Source organism: Erinaceus europaeus, chromosome 2 (genome assembly GCF_950295315.1).
Source record: "Erinaceus europaeus chromosome 2, mEriEur2.1, whole genome shotgun sequence".
In the NCBI taxonomy this organism is placed as follows: domain Eukaryota; kingdom Metazoa; phylum Chordata; class Mammalia; order Eulipotyphla; family Erinaceidae; genus Erinaceus; species Erinaceus europaeus.
Window position 1 is genome coordinate 121,633,850 of NC_080163.1, and position 22,626 is coordinate 121,656,475.

At 45.5% G+C, this 22,626-nt stretch overlaps 1 protein-coding gene across 3 annotated transcripts in view; it reads right to left on the bottom strand.

Moving 5' to 3' along the window:
- Positions 1 to 1,585: 1,585 nt before the first annotated feature.
- Positions 1,586 to 22,626, bottom strand: part of CRISPLD2 (cysteine rich secretory protein LCCL domain containing 2) — a 74,890-nt gene continuing 53,849 nt past the window's right edge. For all 3 annotated transcript variants that reach the window (XM_060185076.1, XM_016191772.2, XM_016191774.2), the window contains exons 13-15: positions 21,573 to 21,648; positions 16,364 to 16,497; positions 1,586 to 4,096 (exon numbers count right to left, since the gene is read on the bottom strand). In XM_060185076.1, coding sequence (XP_060041059.1) covers positions 4,042 to 4,096; positions 16,364 to 16,497; positions 21,573 to 21,648 — 265 coding nt within the window. In that variant the 3' untranslated portion in view covers positions 1,586 to 4,041. The remainder of the gene's footprint in view (positions 4,097 to 16,363; positions 16,498 to 21,572; positions 21,649 to 22,626) is intronic.

The window sequence follows — 22,626 nt, forward strand, 5'->3', positions numbered from 1 at the left end:
TCTTTCTACTTGCTTGCTGCACTTGAGTCTGTCTACTCACTGCAGACTTTTGAGCACTCTCACCCTGAGGTATATATATTTTCCCTAAGTTAGGATACATGGGCACATGGACCCTACCCCTTAGGTTCTGATTTCTGTCTAGTTTCTGTAACTTTGTTAGGGAATGCACCATTTGAAATGGAACTAGGGAGTCCCATGTGTTAGGAAAGGTCTCACCAGAGTATTGGAGCTGGAGGATTGACATATCAGGCTTGGCATCTCTGGATATAGTCCAAAGTCTAGGCTTATTTTCAACTCTTATACCATCTTTCTAGACAATACTTTTAGCCCACCTGCATACGTGTTAGCTATCGAGCTCAAGCAAAAACTACTAAAGTCATGGGCCCCTTGGAATATACCTAAAAAATAGTCTTCCTAGCTTCTTCCCACACGAAGACCCCTAGTTTCATCTGCTCTATTCTTGCCTTTAGTTTCTTGTTTTTCTTAAAAATTTTAAAGTTTTTTTAAATTATCTTTATTTACTGGACAGAGACAGCTAGAAATCAATATGGGAGATGGAGAGACAGAGAAACACCTGCAGCCCTGCTTCACCACTCACAAAGCTTTCCCCCTGCAGATGGGGACTGGGGGCTTGAACCTGAGTTCTTGTGCATTGTAACATGTGCATTTAACCAGGTGTGTCACCACATGGCCCTATTTCCTGTTTATTAAACAATTTTTCCTGCTTTATTTCTTACTGCTTTTCAGTCATCAAGTTGCAGATGCTACTATGATGTCATTCTGACTTCTCTGGGCAGCCAGCCTCACCAATGTGTCCTGGAACCTCACCTCTCCAGAGCTCTACCCTACTAGGGCAAGATAGAAACAGGCTGGTGGTACGGATGGACCCGTCAACATCCATGTTCAGCAGAAAAACAATCACAGAAGCTAGAACTTCCACCTTCTGCACCCCATAAAGAATTTTGGTCCATACTCTCAGAGGGATATAGAATAGGGAAGCTTCCAATGGAGGATATGAGACACGAAACTCTGGTGGTAGGAATTATATGGAAACTGTACCCCTGTTATCTTACAATCTTGTTAGTCATTACTAAGTAACTAATAGAAGAAGAAGGAGGGGCAGGAGTGGGAGGAGGAGGGGAAGGAGAAGAAGGGGAAAGGGAAGGGGGAAGGGGGAGGAGGAAGAAGAGAAAGAGAAGGACAAGGAGGAGGAGGACACCAGGGATGCACACACAGAATACACAAGAGACCAGCCCTGCCCACACTTGGATCTTAAGCTTCTAGTCTCCAGAACTGGGAGTAGAAGACAGTTCTGCTTTTTATGCTCCAAGCAGCTGGACCAAAGCAGAATATGTACTTTAATCATCTAGTATGACTCTAAGGCTTTCAGTGATGTTTTTCCAGCTTAGTAGGGAAGGTCTCCAGAGGTCCCGGGAAAGCCCATAGAATTAATATCAACATGCCCTTGTGTCCTGTTTCAGATCAAAGCAGAATAATAACAAACAAAACAAAACAGCAAAGAGGCTGTAAACATTTTATTTCATAAACTGTTCCGATATCTGTCCAATAAAAGTTCACTTGCAGGAACATTTTAGAAATCAAACCAGTTTTTATTGAAACATCAGCAATGTAGTCCCTGTTCATGCAAAGCACACACACATCACAATAAACTTTTGTACACAAGAAGTAGTAAAATACATCATTTTTCATAGAAAAAAGCACACATGTAAGCTGCGGGCTGAGTGAGCCTACAGACAATATGAGAAATGAGAATATAATGGGGGCAAAATTGGAAGGAAACCTAGACTTTTTTTATTGTGGGGGGCCAGAAGCACGGTTGGTCTGCTCCATCAACTTACTCAATATGGGTTAGATTGTGAAGTAGAGGAATCTCTGCTTTCAAAGGTTTATCATTTGTAGTCTCATCTCCATATACAGAAGAAAAATGGTTCCAGTGAGGAGCCACTGAGGATGAGAAAGAGAGAAAGATGTGGCCCCAGATGAGGACTCCATCCTGTGACTCAAGACAGTCAGTGAGATTTCCAGGAACCCAGAGACATTATTTTTAAATGATGGATGGACTGACACTGAATATCTTGCATCACCTTGGTGTAGGATGCTACAAAGAAAGTCCCCTGAAATTTCCTGGGACACTTACTCAATTCTCAGAACTCAACAAAGCCACCATTACAGGAGGCTGGTGACGAGGCAAAAATCCAACAAAAAGTCTAACAGCACAGCTAATATCCAGAAGTTTCCATGTGTTCAGGTATCCAGTAGTCACTAGCCAGTATCAGACAGGCTGACCAAATTCTTTTGCTCTGGACTTTGAGATTGAATAGCCAGTTTGTTTGTTTTTTTAATATTTTACTAATGAGAAAGGAGGAGAAAGAAAAAGAACCAGACATCACTCTGGTACATGTGCTGCCAGGGATTGAACTCAGTACCTCATGCTTGAGAGTCCAATGCTTTAACCACTGCACCACCTCCTGGAACACAGCCAGTTCTTATAAATAACTACAAGCCCAGGATACACAGAGCAAAAATAGTGCTGCTGATTCCAGGTTTCAACCTTGGTGTTGCATTGCTTTTACAAACTCCCTATTGGGGGGGATGGGGGAGGACATAATTTAGCTTCCGTTTCTGCATTCAGGAGGAATGTGCTGAAATAACAAACCACCTTGCTTTCCCCCTGGGTTGAGTTCCTTGCTCTTAGTTCTTAAATTTTTCTGCTAGTTTCTTCAGGTTTAGAAACATTTTTGAGGGAGAATGAAACTGGAATTTGAAATTGACATTTCGCCAAAAAACGCCTGGTGGTGAAGGGTGGAATTTTACCTTCTGTGAGAGATGCTATTTACAAAAGGGTATTGAATTTCACTGTGGGTTTTTGGTCTGGGCTTGGGAAGAACTTGTACACAGTGATGGGCTCCGGAGAGCGTCCTCGAGGCCTTGGGAACATTGGCAGAGCCAGTGCCACAAAAACAGGAAGAGGGAGCCTTCTCGTATGTTACTGTTGCTCTTGCTGCCCTTATGCAGCACGACAGTTTCATAACCACAAACTGTTCCTCTCCCCAGATCTACTAAACCTCCACGAGAATGTACTTGGGAATCCACTCCTCCCACTGCTGAAAACTAGGTCATCCAATGGATGGGAAGCTGTGTGCTCACTGTCATTTTGTGAGAGCAGCAGCAGAACAGCCCTTCTCCTGTGGTTCCTGGATATCTTAGTGGGTCCGACAGAGACTGAATCTGATCTTTTAAAAAGTGGGCTTTGAAAAGAGTTTTTTGCAAAGCAGAGCCCAGGTATGAAACATGACAGTAAACTCTGGGCTGGTGTGGGAGGTAATCACAGGGAGTGACAGGAGAAAGAATGCTGGTTCATTGGCCTCCATGAGACCAAAGGTCAGGGCAGAAATGATGAGGCCATGTGGAGGAAGGAAAAGACAAAGACAAACTCAGAATAAACCAGCACTGCTGTGTCTATATCATCTGCCTGCTCGGAGAAGGATGCTCCAAGAACAGGCACAGGGTAGAAGTGGGGTCACCCCATCCACTCCCCAGCCCCTTGTTCCGGCCTATTTGTCTGACCAGCAAACATTAAGCCCATTTTCCCCCAATTAGTTGGGACGGGTGGTACTTTTAATTTTTAAATAACCACCTTCTATTCCATCCTGACATTCATCCCGTAGGAGCTCAGAACACCCCTTTCTCATACAGTAAGGGCTCCCTGTACTTTGCCTCCTTGGATCTGGGGTCCTCTTCCCACCCACAAAAGAACTTATAGGAAGCTGACACTGCATGAAAGGAGGCACCAGGGAAGAGGCCCCAGGGCCTCCTAGGTCCTCCCAGGACACTGTTTCTCCATGGATCATGGAGACAAAGGCATGATGGATGTGACAGTGACAGTCACAGTCACCACAGGGAAGTTTCCTGACTCTCCATACCCCCCAGCCCACCCTCCCAAAATGCCAAAATTAAAATACAAAGCGAACCCCCTCCCAGAACCCTCTTGGAGATGCCCCTTCTCCCCAGCATCCGAGTTCACTGCCTCACAGCAAAGATCCGGAAGGCCTTTCCATCTTGAGGGTTCCTCAGGCTGAAAAAGAAGGGCAAAGGCAGGTTACCCAGTGATCTGGAGGGCCTGGAGTGGATGCTCCTTCAGGCAAAGGAGAGCTGGGCTGAAGGCCCCTTCCCTATGGCAGCTGGCAGCAGTATGGACTATCGCCAGAGCAGCTGGTGAACTCCACCCGCCCCATGTCTGGGTCTGGGTCAGAATCTGGGTCAGGCTTGCGAATGTGGTTTTCTTCTCACTCCAGGAGTTGCTGGCCCAGCCTGTCTGGATGGTGTTCACCCTCCGAGATGTCTGCCTGTTTTTTTGCTACCACCTGTCAACCCACATAGTGGCCATCTGGATGACAGATTAATAGGATGGTGCTGTGACAGCTGCGTGTGTGCTGTGGTTATAAAGCAAGGCATGTGGGTTAGGCCAGAAATTACACACACTATTGAGGGGCATTTTCCCCTTCTTGCTGGGCTGGGGGCCATCAATGCCCCCCATTTTTCAGGCCAGGGAGTGGTGGCAATGAGAAAGGAAGAGAATGACCTGTGGTCTCACAGCTCATAAGTCTGGCCCTCTAGACATAGGGCATAAGTTCTTTAATTAGTCAAAGTTTTAAAAACCATTTCCTTGGGTTATAGCATGCCCTGAAATTCAACCCTTCCCTTGCGTTGCTTTTTGAGGATACAATTTAATGACTGTAGTGTTTTCATACGCTTAGCAAGCTTCTCCAGCTTGAGTCCATTACAATAACCCCAAGAGATCTTTGATGTCCGTTTATATGTAAATTCTACTTATACTCAATTTCCTCCCCCAGCCCCTGACAACTTCAGTTCCTATGCATTTGCTTCTTCTGGACATTTTCTGTACATGAAATCATAAACAAATGACCTTTTGTGGGACACCTGTCATTTAGCATATTAGAGAAATAGAGAGAGAGAGAGAGTTTGCATGAATATCAGAGATCAACAACCCTGAGTATGCATAGTAGTACTGAACCAGCTCCCTAGATTTTAGATTTTATTCTACATTTTAAAAATTTTATTTATAAAAAGGAAACATTGACAAAACCATAGGATAAGAGGGGTACAACTCCACACAATTCCCACCACCAGGACTCTGTATCCCATCCCCTCCCTTGATAGCTTTCCTATTCTTTAACCCTCTGGGAATATGGACCCAAGGTCATTGTGGGATGCAGAAGGTGGAGGTTCTGGCTTCTGTAATTGCTTCCCCACTGAACATGGGCATTGACTAGTTGATTCATACTCCCAGCCTCTCTGTTATTCTACATTTTGAGAGAGAAAGGAAGATAGAGAGGAGAGACACCATAGCACCATTCCACCATCCATTAAGCTCCCCTAGTGCCACCCATGATGTTCCTGTATGGCATTAAGGTCTGAACCCAGGGTCTTCTACATGATAATGTGTGCGCTCTACTCCCAATCCATCCCCTCAAGCCCCTGCAGCTTTCTATACAGAAAGAACTTCATGCTATTTTTTTCCCAACTGCTTGGCATCCTGCTACATAAAAGGGCTATAATACAGCTACTTGAGTGCCTCTCAATGGATATTTAGCTGTCTCTAATCTACTGCTTTTGCAAACACTGCCACTAAGAACAGATAGTTTTGTCCACAGGACTTCATGCATATGAATGAGAGCACCTGTGGATAAGATCCCAGAAATGAAATAACCGAATCTAGCCAAATTGAAGAATGTATACATTTGTAATCTGGACAGCTTGCCAGTTACCCTTCACAGACAACTCCCTCCTGCAGAGCACAGGCCACCTGTTTAACTCAAGAGTCTGCCAGCACTACTCACAGCTAGATCCTAGTTTACACTGATTGAACCAAGGAAGACAGCCAGCTATCACCCTGATTTGAATCTCACTCATTATGAATGAGTTTAAGTTCAAGATTACCAGCTCAGGTCTGATTTAAACACATTTTCCTTTAAGGTTCTCCTGATGAGAGGAGGACTTTATTCAGTAGATTGGAGAGTGCTGGGCTAGACACATCCTCCTCCACACAGCCCTCCCCCAGCCCCCCACCCCAAACACACCACTGCCTGAAAAGGGCAGCACCCCTCAGGAGCAGGCTCCTTGGATTCCTGGCTGGTTCCCCCATTTTCCCCTGGCAGCTTTGCTCCTGGCTACCCTGGAACTGAACTCTGGAGACTTCTATTAGATGGGAGTTTTGGCAGTGAGCCGTGATAAAAAGCCAAGAGCTGAGAGAGAATGCAGCCAAGCACTGTGGGCGCTGGGCCAGCAGCTCCCTGGGACCCTGCAGAGGTGAGAGTAGCTGCCCTGGGGCTGGGGTTACCCCCAGCTGCCCTGCTGCTTCCTGCAAAGCTCAAGCTCCAGGCCCTCTTCCAGACTCTAGGCTGAAAGTCTCCCTGGATTCACTGCCCAAATGGATATTCCGGACAACCCACCCAGTCTGGTGTGATGGGTAAGTCATTTGGGGCAAAGTCCCAGGCTTCAAAACCCTCTGTCTTACTGATGAAAATTCAATGGGTGGGACAGTAGTACCTCTATTCACAGGGCCTCCAACAACCCCAGGATAAGGGGTTCAGCTGTTTTTCTGACAAATGCCTCAAGATTCCCTACCAGACATGATCACTGAAAAAGTCATCCACAAGCTGACCAGGGTGTCTAGCATCACAGGGGAGCTGTCTGTCCAAGTCAGGATGTGATGTGACAATGCCAGGTGTCCCCACACACAGGCACAGAACACCACCCCTCCCCAAGGTTGGATGCCTAAAAAGCTTTTTTGGGGGGGGAAGCCTTTGGCATCTCCCCACCTGTCCATAGTTGTGTGCAAGGCGTAGCCAGTTGTACATATTCAATGAAAGACAAGTGGGAGCCGACAGTTGATCAAATGACTGGTGAGTGAGTAAAAGATTACTGTGACCAGTGATCACCAAGTGACCCTACTGCCCTCCTCTTCTCAATCCTAGCCTCAAGTCCCTTTTAGGAATAGAGCGTGACTCCTATAAACAGAAGAAGTGTCAATTGACCCAGAATGTCTTGGCACTTTTCATGAAAAAGGCTGAATAATTTTAAGAAAGGGCCTTCATTGTTATAAGGATAGTGAAACTCACTCCACTGGTTCTGAACCAATTGCTGAACTCAGCCATCTGTCTGGTCTTGGGCTATGTTTGCTGAGCACCTACTATATGTCAGGCATGGCGCTGCATGCTAGGGAGATGGAGTGAACAAAACTGGTGGCTTCTCGTCTGTGTGGAGCTCACTTTTTAGGGGCAGGAGTTAGAGCTTTAAACAGGTGTTAAGAAGTGATTTCAGAGAGAGGTGAATTCTGGGAGGTTAGTGGCACAAGTAGATCAGCTGGGGTGGGAAGAACAATGGCTCAGTGATAGGAGATGCTTGCCCGATGGCCAGGGGACCCAGCTACAGGCACACAGGAATGGAGAAGGTCCAGAACCCGGTAAGAGAGGTACAAAGGCCCTGGGGTGAGAACATTTGAGCAAATCCTAGGAGAGGAGCAGGTGGAAGGCTAGTGAGGGGGAAAATCTGAGCAGGGAAGGAACAGAGCCCCAAGAGAACAGAGAGACAGGCAGGACTAGCTTCAAGAGTGGCCTGTGCAGTAGTGGGCAGGGGGGCTATTGTTGAAATTTCTGACCCCAAACTTCCTAGTACTTGTTATTGGAAGACTATGGATTGTTACATTTGCATTTATGTTTGCAAAATATATGTTTTGTCTGCCAGGTACATTCCTTTGACTAATGATACTATGCAGCCTATTTTTCAGGCTCCACCTCTTGTTATAAGAATCCCACTTGGGGCCGGGTGCTAGGTTGAACGCACATGCTACAATGCCCAGGTTTGAGTGCCCAGTCTCCACCTGCAGGGGGAAAGCTTCACGAGTGGTGAAGCAGTGCTACAGGTGTCTCTCTTTCTTCCTCTCTAAAAAAAAACCCCTCTTGATTTCTGGCTGTCTTTATCCAACAAATAAATAAAGATAATAAAAAATTTTTAAAAAAGAATCCCACTCTAGGGCAAAGTCTTAATATGTCAAGAGATTTTTTTTTTCTTGGTCCACAGGTTAAGAGAGAAGGGTGTATTGCCACATGTGAATCACCCATCACTCTGATGTCTGGCTGCTGCCCTGAGGGTCTGGAGGTTGTGCCTGGAGTAAATGGAATAAACTCAGTATCTTATGGCATCAAAGGAATGAGCATGATGTAATGACATTGGGACAATGACAGCTTTAAGCACCTTTAACCTGATGTATTCCCCCTTAACATTGTATTCTATTATCCTAACAGTTACTCCTGATGTATGTTTTACTTAAAAAAAATCTTTAGTCTTCCTCATTCCTTTTTGGTATAATGCCAATAAATAATTCTGGAAGCTTGGGATGAAAGGACATGCACTTGACACTGCCCCAGCTAGGGATGTCCTATATGTGTGTCCCACTGACCTTTCCTGATCAATCATATGGCGACTGGCTGTGGTTATTTTCTCTCCACCCTGAGATGCATCTAATCTCAGGCAACTGAGTAAGGTTTTCCACCTGTGCTTCCCCATAGGCTATTCTAGTCACAGAAGAAAGGCAAGAGGGGAGGGTTTAAACAGGAGAGAGATGGTGCTGCTGTTGAGAGATGATGCATGAGCTTGCACAAAGATGTTCCATATAGTGTTATTTATCTCTATAAAAGGGTAAAAGGATAGAATCAGGTGGTAGCGCAGCGGGTTAAGAGCAGGTGGCATGAAGCACAAGGACCAGCGTAAGGATCCTGGTTCAAGCCCCCAGGTCCCCATCTATAGGGGAGTTGCTTCACAAGTGGTGAAGCAGGTCTGCAGTTGTCCATCTTTCTCTCCCCCTCTCTGTCTTCCCTTCCTCTCTCCATTTCTCGCTGTTCTAACAATGACATCAGTAACAACAACAATAATAACTACCGCAACAATTTTTTTAAAAAGGGTAACAAAAAGGGAAAATAAATTTAAAAATTTTAAAAAGGGGGGGAAGAGGTGAGATAGAAACTAGTGAATATATGAGGAAGGGAGGTCTGTTCACATGACAGGACAGTGTGCAGCCCTTGGAGGGATAGTGTGGGGGCTGTGGCTATGGCTGGGAGAGATAGTTACCATCCATCCTGACTGCTTCCCCACCAGCAGCAAGTGGGATCCACCAGTGCCCACTTCTTGGGGCCACAACAGGGATCATGAATATTGTCCTTCCTTAGGGGTTTAAACCACACTCTCTCATCAGGGAGGCAAGCTGTGGCAGGCTTGGAGGGATAAGTGGTCAGCTCCACAAAAGCCTAACTCTCAGGGCACCCTCCAAACTCCTCATCTTATTTTATGAAGCATATAATATGCCAGGAGGCAGGTGGTTCCAGAATAATGTGTGCAAGATGTCTCCAGACTATGTGTACACAGGGGAAAGTTCAAAGTGAGGTGTTAACAGTGGCTGGTGAGGAGGTGGGGTCTTCCCTTTTCTTCCTTCTTTACTTGACAGGACAAAGAGAAATTGATGGGAGGGAGGGAGAGAGAGAAAAGAGAGAGAGAGAGAGAAACCTGCAGTCCTGCTTCACTGCTAGTGAAGCTTTCCCCTGCAGATGGGGAATGGGGACTTGAACCCCAGTCCTTGCTTACTGTAACATGTACGCTCAACTGAGGATACCACTTTCTAGTCTTGGGGTTTTTTTTTCTTCTTTCTTTCTTTTTAAAAATCTTTTAATTATCTTTATTTATTTGATAGAGACAGCCAGAAGTCAAGAGGAAGGGGGAGACAAAGAGGGAAAGAGACAGAGAGACACCTGCAACCCTGCTTCACCACTTGCAAAGCTTTCTCCCTGCAGATGAGGACTGGGGGCTCAAACCTGGGTCCCTGAGCATTGTAACATGTGTGCTCAACTAGGTGCATCACCACCTAGACCCCTAAGGGTTTTCTTTATATGCCCAAGACTTTTTTATTCCCAGAGGTGGGATCTCAGGCAAGCTCTATTTTACCATTCCCAGGCCACCTTTTAAATTTATGTAATATTATTACTCAAATAGAGAGACAGAGAGGGAGAGACAACACAGCGCCTGATGATGCCATGGCACTTCCATATATGGCAGGGGCTTGAATCTAGGCCACTGACAGGCCAAGACAGGAGCCTTACCCTGTGAGATATCTCTCTGTCCCTCAGATTTCCTATTTTATTAAGAAGTATCTTCTTCTTTTCCAATAAACATTTTTAAACTTACAAATGTTCTAGTTCTGTTACAGTAGCTCTGTATGGCTTGCGTGTCCTTCCTGAGTATGATCTGTGCTCCCCACTCCACTGGAGCATCTCAGGGAATAAGAAAATCAGAGCTGGGTTCCTACTCTAAGCCTAGTTAGCTGTATGGCCTTGGGCAAGTCAACTAACCCCTGTGGATCTCCTCTTCCTTACTAATGAAAGGATTTTACAAGGGTGCTCACCAGGTAGAGCATACATTACCATGAGCAAGATTCAAGCCTTGGCTTCCACCTGCAGGAGGGAAGCTTCATGAGTGGTAGAGCAGTGCTGCTCTCTGTCACTCTTTCCTTTTTTCTTTCTCTGTCTCTCATCTTCTGTGAAAAAAAGCTGATCACCATGAACCAAGCCCTAGTGATGACCTTTGTATAAAAAGAGACAAAGGAAGGAAGGAAAGAAAGAAGGAAAGAAGGAAGGAAGGGGAGGGAAGGGAAGAAAAAAAGAAGAAAGGAAGGAATAAAAGAAGAAAGGGGAAGAGGAAGAGAGAAAGACCACTTCTCAGATTGCTAGAGGGTTAAGTGAGCACCTGTATGTACAGGTCTGAGTGAAAAATGAGTAGAGAAGTGGTCCAGGAGGTGGCACAGTGGATAAAGCATTGGATTTTCAATCATAAGGTCCTGAGTTCCATCCCTGGCAGTACATGTACCAGAGTGATGTCTGGTTCTTTCTCTCTCCACTTATCTTTCTCATGAATAAATAAATAAATTCTTTTAAAAAAAGAAAGAAAGAAAGAGAAGGGGAAAGAAAGAGAGAAAGAGAAGGGGAAAGAAAGAAAGAAAGAAAGAAAGAAAGAAAGAGAAGGGGAAAGAAAGAAAGAAAGAGAAGGGGAAAAAAGAAAGAAAAGGGGAAAGAAAGAAAGAAAGAAAGAAAGAAAGAAAGAAAGAAAGAAAGAAAGAAAGAAAAGAAAGAAAGGGGAAAGAAAGAAAATGAGTAGAGAACAAAAGAATCTCACAGCCCAGTCTCTAGTATAGGGTTCACTAGATCTGGAAATGATTCCGTGGTTTCTACTCCTCAGTGTTTTTGACACTCAAAGAGATTTAGACACCCAATTCCTGAGACTCCCAGAACAGCGTTGACAATACATAGCCACCATTACAGAGACTGTCAGCCACTCAAATTGTGCCTTGACCAAACTGAGAAGGGCTTTAACTGTGAAGTACGTGTTAGACCATGCACAGCACTGGGAAAACTCCGTGCATGGTGGGCCAGAGCTGTGAGATAGCTCCCCTCTTTCCTTTTCTTTTTCTCTAAAGAAGAAAAAGCAAGGCCAGGAACTGCTCAGCAGTGCCATATATGTACAAGGCCCCCAGTTTATTCCCTAGTGCCTCATAAAAATGCTAAAAGCTAGTGAAAATATGTGCTAGAGCTCTAAGCTCTTGAACAATAAGAACACAAGTTTCTTAGCAATATCTCTTCTGATGATAATATTTGCAATAGATCCAGCTCTCTAAACTGTAATTTTTCCCTTCTGTTTCTTTTTTACTGTGGCTTTTAGAAACTTTTGCCTCCCACCTGGCTTGTTGTACAGTTTGCTAGATATGTCTCAGTGGACAGAAGCCCCCAAAGAGGGGGGTGTCATAACATCTGTCCTCTGCTGTGTCCCCAGACAAATGCTGGCTGGGTGACTCCACTACTCAGATGAAAGTCCACTCATATATGCCTTTGTATATATAGATCACATGAAAGCACCGGGGCCCAGGATATTATTTGTCACTGTTGGTAGATTTCCCAGTCTCCTTACAAAATCTTTGAAAGTTTGCCAGGTTTAGGAAAAACCCTGAACTGATTTTCACCCAGGGTCCGACTTCTTCCTAAGAATCTTTAGACAGACCTCATCCCAGTAGCAGAGCTCCTATGGCACCTGCTCTCTTTAGTGGCTATCAGTACAAGAGAGAAGGCACTGGTCCCCTTACACTGTCCCAATTCTATGTGGTCACCTTTCAACACTTGCAGGAAACCCTCTTCTGAAGAAGTATGATTGCTAAACCAAAACCACTGAGAAGCAGAGCCGACTTTGGGCTCAGGTGCTGAGAAAGTAATTCAAGAGGCTTTTTTGCTAGCTTGATGAAATGAAGTAGCCCCAAATTTAGAAAGCAGTTTACTGTAAATTGTGGCAGTAGGCCCAGCATCCAGAGCTCCTCTGGGAATGCCTAGGAGCATGCTAGGGTCCCAGCAGACACTGGGGAAAGAGCCACCCCAGGATGCAAGTTTGGTTCCCACCACCCTTAATGGGAACAGACACTGACACAATTCTCAGTCCTGGGCAGTGAGGTCCCACGGGGACAGAGCAGGGTGAGGCATGGCCCCGGATGTCTCTGCCAGGGCCATGTCACCAGGGAGGTGACTCTAGAGAGTATAATAGAGTCCTGCTTGGTGCACTTGATTCCCTGCGTCTCTGTCCAGCATAATGATGCCTGTGTGCCTGTACTGCACCATCTGTCCTCTCTGGGGTGGGGTGGGGTGAGTGTCTGGTTGTGTGCTTGCTGCTGGGCCTGTGCTGAGATACAGGGAAGGCCCTTGCAGAGTGTGATGTAAGGGGGTGGGGGAATGTGTGCAAGGAAGGCTGCTTTCCTGTCAGAGCACTCCCCCTCCACCCCACCCCCACCCCTTTCCTAAACTAATGGAGGCCACTGTTTCTGACTGAGCTACTTGGTCCTGTGTGAGAAGAACCACAACATCCTGAGGTTTGCCACATACCTGAGATACTGTCACACTGACAAACACCCTTGGGTTTCATCAGACATCACGAGCCCCTGGGTAAGTGCTGTACACCACCCATCTTGTGGGATGCTCACACCAGACAGGGTCCCAAAGACAGGGTCCCATCATCACCCTCTTGGCCTTGCAAATATGGCTCCTTCCATGCCACCCTATGTGTGTAGAGTGGGCTTGGGTGATATAAGTGAATGTGCAATCAATGAGTCAACTGTAAACAGGAGCACCAGGTGCAGTGCTCGCTCCTCTGGCACAGTCACCTGTCCGTCACCTTCAGTGTGTCAGGAGGCTGCCCTACCAACCTGGGGTTTCTATATCATGGGCCTGAGAGGCTGTGGGCTGAGAGCTGCTTTCCTAATCAGCTCTTAGCCAGTCTGGATGCTGCTAACCATAGAAGCCCACAGAAAGAGCTGTGGTCTTTCGGTCTTCCCAGGGGCCAGGTGCTATTATTTCCCCCCTTACAGGTGAGAAATTGAGGCACAGAAATGCAGAGATTTCACTGAAGTATTGTCACAACTTCCAGTCTGCTGGGCTGGGGGAGAAAACTAGGCAGTAAAGACTTGGCCCTAGAAACCCTGCAATACTCACAAAAACTTTTTTTTTTTTTAATGTGTCACCAGGGAATGAACTGAGGGCTTTACACATACATGATTGATACTACCAGTGAGCAACCTCCTGGGGGCAATTATTCATTCTAAACCTTAGAGAAACAGGAAGGAGGGGGGAGGAAGAGACACCACAGAACTGCCCCATAATCCATGGAGCACCAAGGACAGCTCCCCCAGTGCATCCATGTGATGCTGGGAAGCACACTTAAGGCCCTGCACATGGTAAGGCATGTGCTCTACCCACTGAGCTACCCCCAGACTTCACCAATATTGTTCCAAATCATAAAGTGATGGCAGTCAAACATTGGCCCTGGGGGACATGGTTAATGATAGTGGAAATGCAAACATGTCCCTCGAGAAGATAAGACAGGCCTCCCAGGGGTAACAAAGAAGAAGAAGCCACATGGGATCCCCTCTCATAATTCTCTGCTCTCCCCCACATATAACCTTTTGTGAGGATTATACAATAAACCCTTTTGGGTCACCCTCTGAAGCAGGGATCTGAGGATAAAGTCCCTGGGGCAGACTGCTTTCTCACTAATGGTACTAAGAGTTGGTAGGTGGGTGTCCTGGGATTTCTGTCTGGTCTGGCCAAGAAATTCCAGCTCATCATCTGCTTCACTTCCTCCCACTAAGTCAACAGAATTCCCCTTCATTAAGCTTCTTCCAAACAAAGATTGCAAATGTCAAAGAAGTAAAAGCAAGGGCTATGACATTGGCTGCTAAGGCTGATAGCCTGGTGACTGCAGAGCCCCCTCAGAAGGAATGCTTGGATCCAGGACTGGACTTGGCATGAATGAGCACTGGGAGGGTAGGCCCAGGTTTCATTTTACATTCCTCTTCTAAAGATGCTCACCAATATAGGATCTTTAGCACTTCCTTCTGGTAAGGGCTGAACAGTGTACTCCCCAAATTCCTGTGCTAAAGTCCTGAACCTAGGACCTGAGAATACAGCTCCATCTGGACACAGGGCATTTAGAGGGGTGATTAAGTTCAAATAAGGTCACAAAGGTGACCCCAATCCAATGGGACTGGCATTCTAAGAGGAGATGAGGACACAGACAGGTACAGAGGGATCACCATATGAGGACACCAAGGAGAGAGCCCTGAGGGAGAACCAACCCCACTCACACCCAGAGCTCAATCCTCCAGCCTCCTGAACCATGAGACACAAATCACAATGGTTTAAACCCCCAGTCTGGGCACTTTAAGACGACAGCTTGAGAAGCATCCCCCCCAGCATCTGCTCCTCAATTCAGATCTGCCTGCGTAGGTATGAGAACCATTTCCATTTCAGAGAGCGGGAGTGGGAGGAGATTGTCACATTTGAGGTCATGGACTCGTGACTTGATTTCATGGGCAACAGTGTCACATATGAGAGGAGGAGAGGTCATGCCAGAAAATGTGTTGGCAACCTGAAACAGGGCAGGGTCCTTCCAGAAGAACATTCTGGAAAGGCATGCCTGAAGCCTTAGAAGGCTGTACAGTCTTTGACCCAGAAATGTCATATCCAGAGATATTTGGGAAACCATCCCACTGTGAGCAGACATTTCCCAGTAAGGGCATCATCAGGGTGGAGAGCAGTCCCTAGGGTGGAAGTGAACTTGTACATGCTTAGTGGACAGAAGGGGCTAGACTGAGGGCGAACCTCTGTGATTCCTTCAGTGAAAACACAGAGCAATCCACATTAGCCCCATTCTGTTCCCGGAGTTCTTACTGATGTTGGCACTAGACCTGTGCCTCCATCAATCCTCTCTGAGCCCCTAGCAGCAGAGAGCAAGTCTCCCCATCCCACAGACAGATCAGCTGAGACTCAAGAGAAATCAGGAGCCACCCAAGATCAGAGCTGGTGGAAAGCAGAGCCCAGCCTATAGATAGACTACACGGCCCACAGACACTTTCTCTTATTTCTGTAACAGTTTGTGACCATAACTATATATAACTATATATAACTGTATATAACTATATATAATTATATATAACTATATATATATCACTAAATCCAAACTTTCTCTTGATGGAGGAAAAAACAAGAGCACACATACAGAAATGGGATCAAAGGGGTGCACAGTTGAAATCTGACAGCAGTACCCCCCCACGCCAATTGACGGTTTAGGGATGCTTGTTTTCCTTTGGACTTCTCGATGTTTCCAAGTGTTCTGCCAAAGTGGAAGTTGATAATACAAAGAAAGGAATGCACCTTTTGTTTCTTATGTGGCTCCAGGGAATGAACCCAGGACCTGCGTCACATAGCCAGTCCAGTTTTCCACCTTTTACTTGTGAGAGAGTAGAGGAGAGGAAAGATCCATAGTACCCCATGCTATTATCCATGGTGCTCCCTGTGGTGGAGGGAGCTCAAACCCAGGGCGTCTCATAGAGGGCTTATATTTTATCAGATGAGCCATCTCCTGGCCCTAGGGGTACTTACTTTGACACAAGAAAGGAAAAGAACAGGCTTGGCCTTGGTGTTCTGGTAAGAACCAATACATGGAAAACTGAGAAATGCTATGCATGTACAAACTATTGTATTTACTGTCAACTGTAAAACATTAATCCCCCAATAAATAATTTTTTTTAAAAAACCACACACATACATACAAACACACACACACACACACACACACACACACACACACACACATGCCTGCCCAGGTACTAGCTCAGCCAGGCCCAGATTCCCACGGGGCCACCCTGACTGACCTTGTGTGTAATCAGAGAACAGCTTCCTACCTTTCAGACTCAACCCCATTCCTGACTGAGCCCACGTAGACCTTCTTCTTGTCCACTGGCATCACGTCCACGTAGCCCCCACTTTCATCCTGGATGACACCTGCATGCACAGCCGTTTTACAGATGCTAGAAGTCTGAACATACAGAGAAAACTGGATCAGTATGGGCACTGGGAAACCTTCTGGGGTCACCCAGTACCTCTTCGCCTGCTGGGTGGGAAATCAACCTTGTTAGTCTTGAGGAAATAACTAGTATCACTGTGGTTCCTCAGTGGTCTCTCCAGAGTGTCAATCATTCATTTTTCAACAAAAATGTTCTGATATAAGATCTTATGAGACCTTCTGAGAAAGCAGTTAGATTTAGAAAAACAGTTAATAGGAGGGTGTTTACCTAGGGTTGGGGTGGGAGAGTGAGTGGTTGTTCAGTGGGTAGGGCTTCAAATTTGCAAGATGCAAAACTGATGATCTGTTCTCCACTGATGTGAATATACTCAGCACTACCATCACCCTTAAAAATGGTCTGCAACACCAAGTCACAGATGCTACTATGATTCTATCCTGACTTCCCTGGACAGATGACCTCACCAAAGTGTCCTGAAGCCTCATCTCTTCAGAGCCCTACCCCACCAGGTAAGATAGAAACAGATTGGGCGGATAGCTCGACCTTCCAACATCCATATCCTGCAGAGAGCAATTACAGAAGCCAGAATCCCCTCCTTCTGCACCCCCAAAAATTTTCGTTCCATATCCCCAGAGGGGGAGAAATGTTAGGGGAAGATGAGTAGAGGGCTCTGGGACTCAGTTCCATCAGGACCCACAGAGAGAAGAGGGAAAAAAGGAAAGATATTCATAAGTAATAGTAGGTGGAAGTATAGCTTAGAAAGGAAGAGAAGGCAAGACTATAGAAAAAATAAACAGATAGATAAATAGATATTCATAGAAATAATAGTCAATCCATATCCTGGGAGAACTACTGCAGTTTCCAATGGAGGGAATGGAGACATAGAACTCTGATAGTGGGAACAGGTATGGAATTGTACCCCTGTTATCTTGTAATTTTGTAAACCAATATTAAATCACTAATAAAAATGTGAGCAAATATTTTACCACTGTGAATAAGTGAGTGAGAGATGAGAAATAGAGAGAGAGGAGAGAGAAGAAGGGAAAAGAGTATTGAGATTTATACCCACATCTATGGAAGAGAACTGCCCAGAAGTCATTGGGACACCTTCAAGTGTCATCAGCAGACTATGTCCCCAGCATAGTTCTGAGTTTCTGTCCTTTCCACTGTCTGCTGTGTCTGGGAGATGTAAATATCTCTTACGTATCATTTAAGTGGAATTAGCAACCCAGCTAGTAGGTTCCCAAGGTCATGTATGAGTGAGTGATGGAAGCAAGCTCTTGGAGAATTCCAGTTTGAAAGGCCATCTGAAGTGGAAATTTGCCTTTGCTCAGAGCTGCCAGTCACTCTAGAAACCAACAGTATTTCATCTCCTGAGCTCTGCCTTTTGGATCAGCTAACATCTGGTCCTTCTAGCCTCCCCATATACACCCTTCTCACCCCCATCCTCTACCTCCACTAGATTTGCATAAGAAATCTGTCTCTCTCCCAGCTGAGCCCCCACCTGCCTGTCTCCTGGGATGGGTGGAGGTAGTTTTGATCCAAGACTCACATTCATGCAGAAACTTGAACATGGAATTTCTTACATCCCACAACTGATATACTTGAGCAACCTTAGGCCAGTTTGATTAAAGCTGCCCTTACATGCCCTGTCTTTGTCAATAATTGAGCTAAAGGGATGAGGTGAGCTGATGTGAGGATATAGACAGCCATAGGGGCTGCAGGAACTTCCCGCTTTTAGCACCAAGCCAGGACTCCTCTAGGTCACCCCTTCTGCACAGAGAAGTTGGTTGTGTCTCCACCCCCCCCCCATTTCCCAAAGGAGGAATGCATTTAGAATCATCTCAGAGAGAAGCAAGGAGACTTTTGAAATGATTATTTTCAAATTCTCCTGAGGACCTTAGCTGTGAGCTCACAGGAAGGAGGTGAAGATGAATAACTAGAGGGCTTCACACAGGCTGATACACAGTAGGCTTTCAATAGGTGTTAGTTCAAAGGTGATATCACCTTCATCACCCCCAGGCTACCATCACCACTCCTGAAAGTCTCTAGAACAGTCTCACCCAGGAGCTTGTTAGAATTATGATTCTCTGACCCCACTATACCCACTGAATTGGAAATGCTGGGGTGATCTGCTGGAGATATGACTAAGCCCTTCAAGGACTCTAGTGGATGCACAGGTATGAGAGTCAGTCCCCCCACCAAGGGAGATAGGGAAGACAGATAAAAAAAACTGAGCTGGAGGAAGGCTGCTTAGCTCTCTACAACTGATAAATGTCTCTTCTGAGGTGTCTACTAGTTTGCTTTTTTCTCTGTTAAAGTTTGCCATTTTTTTTCTCTTGTGAGAGACAATTAGAGTGAAAGAGAGAGGGGGAGAGAGGGAAAGAAACCAAAGCACTGCACCACCATCCATAGAGTTCTCTTCATTTTGTCTTTATTGCTCTCCTAGAGTGCTGGGGATCAAACCCAGAACCTCACGTATATAAGGCAGGCACTGTGCCACTAAGCCTCTTCCCTGACCTTCAACTCCTGTCTCCTGAGGCAGGCTCTGTTCAGTGGGCTACACCCAGACTCACTACAGGCTTTCACCACCAGGTGGATAGATGAATGGGGCAAGAACAGCAGCCCTCTTAGTCCTAGAGACAACGCTCCCAAAATAAATCTCTTAGCTAAACAGACATTTTCCAAAAGACATCATTTCCCAGAATACAGGGTGACCTAAAAATCAAGGCCAGGAGAGAACCTCTGAAAGGGAGGGAACTTCCTTTTTTCCTTGCTTCCCTCCCTCTCTCTTATACCCCTGCTCTTTCACTTTCATCCTTCCTCCTTCTTCAATTTTCTGAACAGCTGTTCAAGCACAGATGACTGTTACATCTTCATGTATTCATTCTTTTAACCACTGTGAACTGGATATTCTTGTGAGCTGAGGCCAGACATGAGTACTGCAGTTCCCTAGTGAGCAAGGTCAGAGCCCTGGTGAGCAAGTTCCAGACTGCACACATCTGCCACCTGCACACCTTGTCATCACAAGAGCAGGGACATTATTCCACCTAGGTAGAACAGAGTTGGGTAAGAACAGAGGAGGAGCTGAGACATGCCCTCACCTTTGTCAAGCCCTGGCTGTGTGATTTGGGGAAAGTTATACTGAGTCTCATTTTCCATCTCTAGAAAGTGGAAATAAAGTTGTCTAGAGATGGTGTTTATAAAGAGCCTAAGAATGTTCTGATTTCTCTTTTGCTTTTTGAAAAGCCCGAGATGTAGTAGGTGTTGAATAGAGTTGGCTCAAGATTACTCCAGAATTTCATCAAGTTTCTCTTGATTTTCTAAATTTTTTTTCCTGCTTCATGTATTCAGCTGTGGCATTCTGTTATTGTGTGTATGTATATGACATTCATATTTTATTCATAAACTGTACCATTTTTACCATTGCATTGTGGATTGTTTTGTCCCATTCTTTCATTTAACTCTCTCAGCAGTATCTGGAATGGAATCATTTTACTCATCTTTATCTTAAAAATGTTTTTTAATGTAGTGATGGGGAATGAACCCATGGCCTTGTGCATGCATGATGACACTATTCCTAACTCCTAGCACAATTGCTTCATTCTACATACTTAAAGAGAGGAGGGAGAGAGAGGCATGGGGAGAGTGGTGTGTGAAGAGACATCAAAGCACCACCCCACCATTCATAGAGCTCCCCCAGTGCCATCCATGGTACTCCAATGTGGTACCAGGAGTAGAACCCAGGGCCTTACACATGGTAAAATGTGTGCTTATGCTCTATCCACTGAACTATCTTTCAGCCCCTAAAGCATTTAAAGAAGAAAATCGAAGAGCCTGCTTTTAATAGTAGGCTTTGGTTCAGATATTTAGTATAACACTTGATACACATTATTTTACTCCTCCATTAAACATTTAGGACTCAATTTTGGCTGAGCAACATTTTCAAGGGAAAAAAAAAAGACTCATTAAAAGAGGAAAGGAAAACAAGATGAAGGAAAAAGCTCACCCATGAAAATTGCTTTGACCTGACAGAACTCACTGACCTCACATTTACAGGAATCCAGAACAAATGAAGGCAGACAGAGAGGCACAGATGGTGATGGTGGGTGGGGAGATCCAGAATGGCAAAGATAGGAAGAAGCTGAGTAAAACCGTTAGCTGGGGGTGAGTGGCATGGGTCTGTTCCTAGAGTTTGAGATCCAGAAGACTGTTTGGACTAGAAAATCCCAGCTGGTTCGTTCTTCAGACTTGGAAATGACTTGGCAAGATCACAGAGCCTGCTGGGCAGAGCTGTGACCACAGGCACAGCCTCTGGGTCACCATGTCCCCAGACCCTGGGCAAGTGCAGGGAACAGACTAGGCTCTGGAACATTTTCCAGAGGTAACACACACTAACGTGTTCTTGCTAGAGTCAGGAGATGAAAACCAAAGCTCAGACTCCAATATACTACAAGTGGTTATCAACAAGTAGGGGTCACAGGCATTTTCTCTTTCTGGGTGCTTTAGTTGAATATGTACACAGTCAAAAAAGGAAAAGAAAAAAAAAAGAGAGAGAAAAAGCAATGAGGGGTGGAGGTAGATAGCATAATGGTTATGCAAAGAGACTCTCATGCCTGAGGCTCCAAAGTCCCAGGTTCAGTCTTCCTCACTACCATAAGCCAGAGCTGAGCAGTGCTCTGGTAAAAAAAAAAGAAAAAAGAAAAAGAAAAGAAAAAAAAAAAAGAAAGAAGGAAAAGAAAAGAAAAAAATGAGTAGAGTGGACCAATCCATGCAAAAGAAGAGAGGAAAGTTACTGCAGGTCTGGGGAAAAGAAGCACGAATACCTTCACATCAATAGGGAAGCAGACTCCAACTTATGAAATAGCTGCATAAGATGAGGTTCACCTGCATGTACACCCACAGACAGACAACAGTGCTCATGTCTCCAAAACAGGGAAACCAGGGTGAGAGCTGCAGAGACAAATGGTCTCAACTGAGCTGCTGGCATGGGGTATGAGATGCCCAATTTCTGTCCAGATCATGAGACATGGTTTTATGGCCCAAATGAGAGGTGAGAGGCAGTTACAGAAAACACCAGTATACTCACATCTGCATAGATGTTGGTTCCAAACACAGGAGCCCAATGGGATGGCTCATCTTTGCAGTGCGTGGGGCAACGAACTCTGCAGAACAGAAGAGTTCATACAACGATTATGGCCAAGGGGAAACAAGAGTTCTTTAAAAAGCAGGGGGTCCTCTATCTATTTAAGGATTGAATGCTTTGATACAAGAAAATCACCATACAGTTTAAGAAAAACAGAGACCTCACCCATCATAGTGGGAGACATGTTCCCTCTTTTTTGTTTCCTACTAGAGTTATCACTGGGCTCAGTGCCTGCACAACTCCACTACTCCCAGCAGCCATTCGTTTATAGAGAGAGGAAAAAAAGAGACATAGAAAGGGAGAGAAAAAAAAGAGGGTGGAGAGACATCTGCAGCACTGTTGTACCACTCATGAAGCTCCTCCCCACCCCCACACACACATACAGAGACTTGAACCCAGGTTCTAGAGCATGCTAACATGTGTGCTCAACCAGCTGAGACACAATCCAGCCCCATGTTCTCTCTTCTTAATAGTATAAAATTATCACCCGCATACAAAGAGACATTCACAAATGACAAGGTGAAAGGAAATGACTATAGGAGCAGTATGGGAGTGTAAGAGGCTGAACCTCCCATTCCTGAGTGTAGGCCAATTCACACTGTGGATACATTGTGGAGATTATAATCAATAGATTTTTTCAAAGTCACTTTCTCACGTGGAGGAGGAAAGGGTGGAGGGCCCTCACCTCAGTGAGTCACCAATTACTGCAGGCAGAGGGCACTGATAACCTGGGGTGGGAAGGGTTAGATCATGACTGTATGTCAGTCCCCACACCCCTGCCAGGAGATGAGAAGAGTGCCTCAAACTTGAAATGGGTGGACTCTAGGTGGTTTGAGAGATTCAAACCAGGAAAAGGTTTGGGTTTTACTTAAGAAAAGGTCCTTTGTCTTCATCTGGAACGGGACACCATGGGCCAGAGCCCAGGGACCAAGAAACCAAAATGGCAGCTGGAAGCCATCTGGCCCCAAGACAAGCAGGATTCTGGGATGGAAGTAAG